General features: G+C 35.6%; 1 protein-coding gene across 1 annotated transcript; it reads left to right on the forward strand.

The window, feature by feature from the left end:
- The first annotated feature begins 1119 nt into the window (after window positions 1-1119).
- LOC110880819 lies at window positions 1120-1728 on the forward strand. Its single transcript, XM_022129263.1, has one exon. It carries the CDS (start codon window positions 1120-1122, stop codon window positions 1726-1728), a length of 609 nt encoding a protein of 202 aa, XP_021984955.1.
- The last annotated feature ends 10271 nt before the right edge of the window (window positions 1729-11999 follow it).

Genomic DNA, 11999 nt, shown 5'->3' on the forward strand with positions numbered 1-11999 from the left:
GTAGACTTAGGAACTCTTTCCTAATCCTTATCCTTATTCGTGCCACAACTGCTCTATGATTTACGAATCATCTAAGTTAGATGATTTATTCTGAACCTTAGGCTTTATGCCTTGAGGTATTCTTCAAAATGTTTTCTCAAAGCATTTTCATTAAAACGTTTTCCAAATTGTTTTCTTAAATGTTTTTCTCAAAATGTTTTCATCAAAATATATTTTTTTCTTTTCAAAATGTTTTCTCAAATGTTTTTGTCAAAAATATTTCGCAAACATGTTTTATCTCAAACGATTTGTATCAAAAGATTTCTTAAATGTTTTCTTCAAACGTTTTCATCGAAATCTTGGGTTTTAATAATGTGAACACATGCAATCTGGAAGGGTGGATGCCTGTACCCCGAGTTTTCTGTCTAAGGCTAGAGTGTTCGTACAAATCAGCATTATCGGACCAGTCACTCTTACCTGGGAACTCTTAGGGTGAGTATCCACTTATAGGCTAAAGCATGTCTTCGTGAAGCATTATAAAGACCTATCCATCTTGACCCTACCGAATGATTTTTAAACGACCTTTGTAACCCTACTCATTCATGTTACCCTCGGTAATGTGTTTGCTCTTTATGACAATCGAAGCATCCTTCCTTTCCCAATACCATTTCATCATATTACCTTCGGTGATATGTTTGATTCAATACGGTTGAAATGAATCTCATTTCATTTCACGACTCCACGAGATCCAATTTTATTTTCAAAATGCCACCTTTGTCTTTTAAAATGTCAAATTTTTACCATTTGGATGAGAATTTTCAAAATTTCAACACAAAGTTTCTTTATTTTAAAATTTTAATTTAAAAACATTTTTGTCTTAAAAGCAATAAATTTTTTTTAACAGGTAAAGAATTTATGATACAAACCATTAACCCGGTTTGTATTCTCTCATCCAAAAATATTACAAAAAGTTTATTTTCAAGACAACTCTTGTTTCAAAACAATAATGTTACAAACCCATAACAATTGAATGAATCTAACTTAATTGGTTTTCTCTATAGCTGAATTTTCAAAATGACTCCTCGATGAGATGCTCAACCTCAAACCAATGAAGAAGTCGCAGCCCTTGTCGCTCAGCAAATGGCTGCAGTGCTTCCAGGCGTAGTAACCCAGATTCATCAGATATACAACAACAATGCCCAGTGTAATTTCAAGACCTTTAATTCAGCCAAACCGCTAAAATTTTCTGGGTCTGAAGGAGCAACCGCACTCTTACAATGGTTTGAAAGTATAGAAAGCACATTCCGCCATGTTCAGTGTCCCAATGAGCGAAAAGTAGATTTTGCTTCGAGTGTCTTTCAAAGGAGAGCACTCACTTGGTGGAATGGTATTATGAGGGACCGGGGTGCCGAGGTAGCAATGGAACTAACATGGGAAGAATTTAAGGATCTTATGAAGAAGGAATTTTGCCCACGAAGTGAAATAAGGGCACGGGAAAAGGAGTTCTATTATTTGAAACAGGATAGTGGGGAAAATCGTGCCTACACTGACCGATTTGAACAGTTAAGCCTACTTTGCCCCACTATGGTCACACCTTTGGATCGGGCCATTGAGAAATACATCGATGGTTTACCTAACCCTGTGCAAGACATCGTCACTGGCAGCCAACCTGCAACGCTCAGGGAGGCTAAGGAATTAGCTGCTATCTTGACTGATTCACAAGTTAGAAAAGGTAAGTTATCTCAATAAGGAGACAAGAAACAAGACACCGAATCTGTTATCGGGAATTCGAGAAGATCAAAGGCCGAATCTTCTAAAAGTTCTAGGAAGCGTAAAGCTTCAAAGAATTTTGCAATTCCTGCACCTGCTCCACTGAACTCAGTACCCTTTAAGGGATTTTATCGTGGGAAGCAACCGTGGTGCAATCATTGCAATTATCATCATGCGTCAAATTCCCCTTGTCGCCAGTGTACAATTTGTGGTCTATTTGGACATCTAGCTGTGACCTTTCGTATCCAGAATCAAGCAGCCCCTAGTCAGACTCGCCTAAGAGCATGTTTCAATTGTGGTGACTTAGATCATTTCAAGCAAAACTGCCCCAAGCTTGCCAATGCTAATGGACGAGCATTCAACATCAATGAGGCTCAAGCTAATGATCAAGCTCTTATGATCATTTGAACCTCTAATTTTCCTGTTTATTTTGAAGATCAATGTACATATTTTAAAACAATGTTTGTAATGACAATATAAATTTCAAGAAGTTTATCTTTGTCTCTGTTATTCTATTTTCAATTTCAAATGTTAATGTGATTGCACTATGTGTAATTTCAAATTTCGTGCTAATTTTGAGGATTCCGTTCTTTAGGAACTAAATCTTATAATTTAGTATAACATGATTGCACTCTAGTGCATTTGTACAAATTTGGTAACACGATCAATACAAGATAATGTTGTTTTATGATCATAGCATTATACACATGATTTGTTTATCTAATATGTATAGCACATGAGTGTAAATCCAATTTGCTTCATATGTTAGTACATTATTTTACATTACATTTTATGCAATGTATGTCCATTTAGTGCATACTTAGTACATTATTTTACATTACATTTTATGTTATGTATGTCCATTTAGTGCATACCTAGTACATTGTTTTACATTGCATTTGTGTTGCACATGTTCTTGTAGCATATGGGCACATTGTTTTACATTTCTACCTTGTATGTTCACTTAGCATACCTAGCACATGATTTGATATGCTTACATTATGGTAATAATGTATGATTAATATATGTTGCATTCTACCTGTTTGGTTAATATGAAACATATATAAATATTTGTACTAGAATAAAATGCCTACTACTAAATTTGTCATAGGCAAAATAAGTAGTGTTATCATTGCTAGTATGAAATACAATTCAATTTGACAGATGTTATGTTGTGACAATGTTTATTTGATTTAGTTAATAGTTCGACCTTATTATTTGTTTACCCTTGCTTAACAAGAGGACCTATGTGGACCATGTGACGAAACGAGTAATTATGGGTGCACACTTAATTATGAGTTTCGAGGCATGAGAATCATAGTAAGCCTTATTAAGTATGGTGGCATAAAATCTAGAATGATTAAGGTAACCGGAGGAGTATGATGCGATAAGAAGATGGTGGATACACCGATGGTACTTCCTATATATAAGTGTTCTTATTGTGTTATCCTTCAGCACGTTGCTGAGATCATTTGGTGATTTTATGTTATCTTGGACCATTATGTGATTATGTGTTTGTTTGTTATTTGAGTGGTTATTTCCAATAGATATAAGCAAGTACATTCATTAACTCAAATCGAGCCGACCGGGAGTATATTATGGTGTTAAAGGTGACGATCTTGATGCCATAGGTATGTTGACTCGTCTCCTATGCATAAGATGCTCATGGTGCATTGGATGTACCTCGTGGGATGTTAGAAACCGTGTACGTGTAGGGCTTGAATGTACACCCCTTTGTTTGCTAGGAATTACACTAGGAGCTTAGTATAACATAGTGACATACTTAAATGATATTTGAACACTAGTCGACTGTCACAAGTTTCAAAAGGATTGAATACCTTGAGATACTTTGGATACCCCAAATCACATTTTGATTTCCCTTCCAAATGATGCTCCGCATCTTTGGGATCTAGCAATATGCTTATCCATCAGTTGTTTCAATTCCACTCTACGGTCTCCTTCAAACAAATTTCGGGACGAAATTTCCTGAAGTAGGCGAGACCGTGACACTTGTGCTCCGTCAACACACACAATATAGGACACTATCTTTTATCAAAGAAACAATGTGTTTTGACCTCAAAAATTTGTTTATTTTGGTTTTACAATTTCACATTTTGATTCTAGTTCATTTTCAAGCTTTAAATCGCTTTCTGGAAAGTTAAACGCGAACTGATGCGTAAACGTAATCAGTTTAATGTGGCAAACACTCTGGAATAGTGACATAGGCTTAACATACCTTAAATAACTTTTAGATAGCTTAGAAATAAGTTTTGAAGGCTTTGGTGTGTCAAAAACAAGTTTATTCACACTCAGGGACTATTTGCGTCAAACTGTGAAAGTCTACTGATTCACATAGTATCACTCATTCTGGAACTTGATCAAAAGTTAAATATACCCTAAATATCCTTTACATAGCTTAGAAATAGGCTTTAAGGTGTTTGGTGCGCAAAAATAAACTTTCTTGATCAATAGGGACTAAAGGCGTCAAAAAGTGCATAAGTTTACATTTTCGCGCATATATTAAGTTCTGAATATATCCGAACTTCCAAAAATTTATGTAATCATTAAAATACTTTATTTTAGTCATTGGCATGATAAGATTCCATTCGTCGCTTAATTTGGATCATTTTTGCGTTCGTTACGACTTCCGTCGTAATTAACCGAACAACGCCACCGTACGACCAAACGAACCGACATCCGAGATATTTTTGAGCACATTTCAAGTTCCCTATACTTTAACTTCATTTTAGATCCTTGAAATGGGGTTAACGGGGCGTAAAAGTGCCAAAAACTGAGTTTATGAAGTTCTGGGACCGTTTTGTCAATTCTGGAAAGATAGCCCACACGGGCCGCGTAAGATTAAGCCTTATCTTACGCGGACCGCCTGAACCCCCCAGATCAGCAAAATTATTTTCTGAAACAGCAGCTGGTAAGACTTTTGGACATGGTTTCTTGCATTCTATGGGCACATTTTTGATGGTTTTTAGTACCCCTAGTATTACAAAACCTTGTGCCCACTTGGACGGTCCAGATTAAGGCACGATTCGCGAGGAAAAATCCTAACGGTGGTCCATTTCCTATAAATACCCACCATGGTTCCTTGCAATCTTCACACAATCTGATCTATTTGCTCTAAGTTGGGGCTTAGCACCTCATACCTGAGTAAGTTGGATCTAGATTTTCATTCTTGGACCCTTTGTAAGTCCTCTTTCGTTCTTTTACGCGTTTTTAGCGTGAAAGTCAAACTTTGTTTGACTTTCAGCGTTGACCAGTTTATGGTCAACACGAAGTTCGTTTGAACTTCGTAACGTGAGCGTAATCACGATGGTTATAGTCCATTGTGACTATACCTACTGATTACCACGTTATCTAGGCGTAGTGTCGAGTCGTAGTTTCGGCCAAAATGCGTATTCTTGCGTATTTTGTAACCAAACTACTTTTAGGTATCAAAACCGTTTGTTTTGATACCAAGCCTGTTTTCAAACCTCGTTAAACATGTCTTAACATGTTTAGCTCGTCACTTTAGGTTTAGTGCTTGTGTAGAGTCGTAAGGTAAGCGATCTAATCAATCGCTTAGACTTACGAACCCGACCCGTTTGGTCGATCATTAGGATCCGACCACACATATAATGTGACCATAGTTGTATAGGGAATAACCTTCCGAGGTTATACCTTATGGTCACTTCGTTTAGTTAGTTGTATGATAGGTAGTTTATATGCCTTAGGAAAATGACCAAAATACCCTCTTTTCGCATAATTTCATTTTAAGCATATGTAACACATATTTTGACATCTAAACTGCTTATCTAACATAACTAGATATGTTAAGGCATATAATACTTGTCATAGGACTAGTTAGGCGTCTCGAACGCGCGTTTGCGCGAAAGATGCGTTAAAGTGGCGTAAGCTACCTTAACAGACCGTAAGCACTTAGGATAGGTTTCATTTTAGAATATAGGTTTTGTTAAAACATGTCACATGAGTTCCAATACTCATTTGGTTTACAAGACCTCATTCTACCCGATCTTCCGATTAGGTGTCAATTCCCTAATATAGTGTCTGTTACCCTAGGAATCACTTCAACATTTGAACTCTTGGTCTTTTGAGCTTTGTTATACCCTTTGAACCGGGACTATATGCAACCCCGGGCGAGTACATAGTTCCCCTCTTTTACTGTTTTCAAATGTTTTGGGTGATTCATATGTGTAATCGATCTGTTTTCAAAATGTATGGCATATGTGTGTTCACTAACTGCTTTTATGTGTATTATTCCGATTATGCAAATGTTATGGTTTATCCTTAAGTGATCTACCTATCTTCATAGTTAGATTCATGTAGGATATTTGAAGTACAGACTTAGATCTTCCTATCTTCATAGTCAGATTTTTAAGAAGTACTTTGCAGACTCAATGGTTGGTTTTTGTGTAGTTTGTTGGTGATTTAGATAACGAAACTGGATAATACAATAAGCACATAGTGGATACGCCCTTGGTACTTCCTATATATAAGTGTGATTATTGTATTACCTTTCGTGGCATTATCCCGAATCACCATTAGGATTTACTTTGGTTTCAATTCAATAATTCAATATGATATGAACCCAGGATCCCTATAGTATCTATCTATCTTCATAGTTAGACTTATATGGGATGTTTAGAGTACTAACATTGGAATCCATGTTTGGATCCATTGTGTACTTTAATGCATGTTAGATAATTCAATATGATACGAACCCAGGATCCCTGCAGTATCTATCTATCTATCTTCATAGTTAGACTCATATGGGATGTTTAAAGTACCAATATTGGAATCCTTTATTGGATTCATTGTGTGCTTTAATGCGTGTTAAGTTAGACAATGTGATAGAACCCAAATCCTTATAGCATCTATCTATCTTCATAGATTGATTCTTGTAGGATGTTTAAAGTACTAATACTGGAGTCCTTGATTGGATTCATTGTGTGCTTTAATGCGTGTTCACAAGTTGATTGGTTTATGTATTATGAGGTAATTGTGATTTAAATAACGAAACGAGTATAATAAAATAAGCACATGGTGGATACGCCGCTGGTACTTCCTATATATAAGTGTTCTTATTTTATTATTCTTTTAGCGTTATCTGGATCACTTTAGAATTTTGTGTACAATTGTTCATTGTTGGTTATCAAAATCTTTGTAGAATCTTTCATATTCGTATGTGTTAGATTCTTAGAAAGATATCTGAAGTATTATCATGATTCATTGATTTGATTTGATTTATGTAATACATATATATGTTTTGATTTATTTCAAAATAGTTATTATTAATCCTTGATTGGATTCCTAATAACACATTCTCAAGTTTTTATGATAGTTAAATCGGGATTTCAATATAAAACATAAAATTTACTTAGTAAATATCATAATGCCATATACAAACCTATTTTTGTCACAAGTTTTCACAATTAAGATTATAATACCAATTTTTTTTTTGCCATTTATTTGGCCAATAAAACCTATGTATTCGCCGACATTTTTATGCTGACTGTTTTCGCATATGTTTCAGGTTTTCGACTATTCAAGCATGCAACGCATAGGACTGCATACGGGCCTTAGACTTCTAAAAAGAACAATTACATGTATTCTTTGTTTGTAAAAGAATGTTAATGATATTGAAACAATTTAGTACCAGTAGTTGTGAGCAATTTGTAACGTGACTCCCCGATATTTCCGCGGCGTGTTGTTATATTACGCGATTGGGGTGTTACAGTACACCCCTTTGTTTGCTAGGAATTTCACTAAGAGCTTAGTATAACATAGTGCCATACTCAAACGATTTTTTTTAATTACTGGCTGACTTTTTCTTTAAATTCACAAGTTTCAAAGGGTTAAACACCTTGAGATACTTTAAATATGCTAAATCACATTTTGAATCTCCTAAAATTTCCAAAACCAAATGATGCTCCGCATCTTTGGGATCTAGAAATTTGCTTATCCATCAGTTGTTTCAATTTTACTCTACGGTCTCCTTCGAATAAATTTCGGGACGAAATTTCCTAAAGTAGGGAAGACTGTGACACTTGTGCTCCGTAAACACTGCACGATGTAGGATAATATCTTTTATCAAAGAAACAAAGTAGTTTTGGTCTCAATGTTTGCTTTTTATGTTTGACAATTTCACGTTTTGATTCTAGTTCATTTTCAAGCTTTCAATCGCTCTCTGGAAAGTTATACGCGAACTGATGCGTAAACGTAATCAGTTAAATGCGGCAAACACTCTGGAACAGTGACATAGGCTTAACATACCTTAAATAACTTTTATATAACTTAGAAATAAGCTTTGAAGGCTTTGGTGTGTCAGAAACTAGTTTACTCACTCTCAGGGACTATTTGCGTCAAACTGCAAAAGTCTGCTGATTCGTATAGCAACGAACATTCCGGAACTTGATCATAAGCTAAACGTACCCTAAATATCCTTTACATAGCTTAGAAATATACTTTGAGGGGTTCGTTATGCGAAAATATGCTTATTTGATCAATAGGGACTAAAAGCGTCAAAAAGTGCATAAGTTTGCATTTTCGCGCATATCTTACGTTCTGAATGTGTCCGGACATCCAAAGATTTTTGTAATCATTAAAATATTTTATTTTAGTTTTTGGAATGTTAAAATTTCATTCGTCGCGTAATTTGGATCAATTTCGCGTCCGTTATGACTCCCGTCGTAATTAACCGAATAACGCAACCGTACGACCAGACGAACCGGCATCCTAGATGTTTTCAAGCATGTTTCAAGATTCCTATACTTAAACTTCATTATTGAGCCTTGAAAATGGGTTAATGGGGCTTAAACGCGTCGAAAATGCATTAAAATGTGTGCAGGGGCCCGTTCTGCCAATTCTGAAACTTCAGCCTATGACGTGGCGTCTGGCGACAGCAAAAGGCCTTTGCTGTGGTGCGATGCGACGCCTATAGCTGGACAGAAATCTTGTTTCAGCAACAACATGCCTGTTTTCTGCAACCGGCTCGAAGTTCAGGGTCCTTTTTGTAACTTTTGCAATACATGGAGCTGGTTTTCAAGTTCCCATGGTATTAGAAACCATGTTCTACACATGTAGGGTCAAGGTTTCACCTTCTAAACACTTGGAATGATTTCCTTGATCCATACTTTCTATAAATACCCACTTGCTTAATTTGGAATTCCTCACATTTGATCTCAATTCCTTCTCTAAGTTGAAGCTCTAACTTGTGAGGATTCATACCTGAGAATTTTGAGTTAAAATCTTCATTTCTTGGACCTTTATGATTTCCTTGATCCATACTTTGACCATGAATTGGTCAACACAGAGTTCGTTTGAACTTTGCAACGTGAGCGTAATCACGATGGTTATAGCCCCTTGTGACTATACCTACTGATTACCATATTGATTAGGCGTAGTGATGAGTCATAGTTTTGGTCAAAATAAGCGTTTATGCGTATTTTGCAACGAAGCTATCTTTGGGTATCGAAACACTTCGTTTTGATATCAAAACTTCTTTTCTAACTTAGTTAAACATGTTTTAACATGTTTAACTCGTCACTCTTAGTTTAGTGCTTATATAGGGTCGTAAGATAAGCGGTCTAAACAACCGCTTAGACTTTCGAACCCGACCCGTTTGGTCGATCGTTAGGATCCGACCAAACATATTTTGTGACCATAGTTGCATAGGGAATAACCTTCTGAGGTTATACCTTATGGTACTTCGTTTAGTTAGTTGTATGATAGTTAGTTTATATGCCTTAGGAAAATGACCAAAATGCCCTTTTTGCGCATAATTTCATTTTAAGCATATGTTACCAATATTTTGACATCTAAACTGATTACATAACATAATTAGATATGTTAAGGCATATAATACTTGTCATATGACTAGTTAGGCGTGTCGAACGCGCATTCGCGCGAACAACGCGTTAAAGTGGCGTAGACTACCTTAACGGGTCGTAATGGGTCATAAGCACTTAGGTTAGGTTCCGATTTAGAATGTGGGCTTTGTTAAACCATATCACATGAGTTCCAATACTCATTTGGTTTACAAGACCTCATTCTACCCGATCTTCCGATTTAGGTGTCGATTCACTAACATAGTATCCGTTACACTAGGAACCGCTTCGACACTTGAACTATTGATCTTTTGAGCTTTGTTATACCTTTTGAACAAGAACTATACGCAATCCCAGGCGAGTACATAGTTCCCCTCTTTTACGTTTTTCAAATATTTTGGGGTGATTCATATGTGTAATCAATTTATTTTCCAAAATGTATGGCATATATGTGTTTACTAAGTGCTTTTATGTGTATTATTCTGATTATGCATATACATGTTTATCTAAATCCTTAAAAGATCTATCTATCTTCATAGGTTGATTCTTATATGATGTTTGAAGTACAGTCTTAGATCTTCCTATCTTCATAGTGAGATTTTTAAGAAATACTTTACAGGACTACAGTTATGGTTTTTGTGTAGATTGTTGGTGATTTTGATAACGAAACTAGATAATACAATAAGCACATGGTGGATACGCCGCTCGTACTTCCTATATATAAGTGTGCTTATTGTATTACCCTTCGTGGCGTTATCCCGAATCACCATTAGGATTTAGGATTGTTTTGATTCAATAATTCAATGTAACAGAACCCAAAATCCTTATAGCATCTATCTATCTTCATAGATTGATTCGTGTAGGAGGTTTAAAGTACCAATATTGGAGTCATTGATTGGATTCATTATGTGCTTTAATGCGTATGTAAGTAAACAATGTAACAGAACCTAGAGTCCTTATAGCATCTATCTATCTTCATAGGTTGATTCTTGTAGGAGGTTTAAAGTACCAATATTGGAGTCCTTGATTGGATTCACTGTGTGCTTTAATGCGTGTTTACAGGTTGATTGACAGATTTACAGTTTATGTGTTTATGTGGTAGTTGCGATTTAGATAATGAAACAGGTGTAACAAAATAAGAACATGGTGGATACGCCACTGGTACTTCCTATATATAAGTGTTCTTATTTTATTACTCTTGTAGCGTTATCCAAATCACTTTAGGATTTTGTGTACAATTGATCCAATATTTGTTTATCCAAATCCTTGTAGAATCTCCCATATCTTTATATGCTAGATTTTTAGAAGGATATCTAAAGTATTATTATGAATCATTGACTTGATTTATATAATACTCATATAAGTTTCGATATATTTCAAAACAGTTATTACTAATCCTTGATTGGATTTCTAATAACACATTAACGAGTTTTACAATGATTTCAAATGGCATAAAAATTACTAAGTAATAATCATATCGCCATATTCAAATACTTTTGTCACGAGTTTTCATAATAAAAAATTATGTATTGCAATGCTAAAGTTTTTCCATTTTCTGGCTTCAAGACTTATTTTCAATCGACAACTCTCGTAATTGCCAAAGTATTGCAATACCAAATGTTTTGCCATTTATATGGCTAACAAAACCTATGTATTCGCCGACATTTTTACGCTGACTTTATTTTCATATATGTTTCATGTTATCAACTATTCAAGCATGCTACGCATAGGATTGCATTCTGACCTTAGACTTCTAAATCAAAAGACAATTATTTGTATACTTTGTTTGTAAAACAATGTTAATAATATTGAAACAAATTTAGTACCAGTAGTTGTGAGCAATTTGTAACGTGACTCCTTGATATTTCCGCCGCGTGTTGTTGCATTACATGATTGGGGTGTGAAAAGATCTGCTGCACATGATGGTCTTGAAATGGAAAAATTAGAGGGATTTTGGTAGCCAGACTTGCTTGGGAACTTTTTTTATGGGATTTTAATCAGATTGTTTTCTTTTGATGGTCTTTCATCAGAATATCTTTTGCATGCTGTAGGATCGTATTCGGACCCGAACGAGTCGATCAGAAGAGTTTTACTCAATACGAAAGGCGGAAACAGACGTATTGAGGTCAATTCAGCAAGAATATCACTTTAACTGTCAATTTGATTGATATAATGACGTTATACAGCGTGACGACACTTCGGCAGCACTTCGTTGCAAAACCGGAAAATTCTTCTGTGATTTCGCTTGAAATGCCATATATATAGGCAATGTGATTCCGCGTGAACACGTCTCAAGCGGAATTAACAAGATTAATTCAAGCGAAATCAGCAAGTTAACTTCAAGCGGAATTAGAACATTGTTGATTTCGCTTGAACATGACCTGGTGTCATTTCAAGCGGAATCACCTCTAA

This window comes from Helianthus annuus, chromosome 12 (genome assembly GCF_002127325.2).
Source record: "Helianthus annuus cultivar XRQ/B chromosome 12, HanXRQr2.0-SUNRISE, whole genome shotgun sequence".
Classification (NCBI taxonomy): Eukaryota; Viridiplantae; Streptophyta; class Magnoliopsida; order Asterales; family Asteraceae; genus Helianthus; species Helianthus annuus.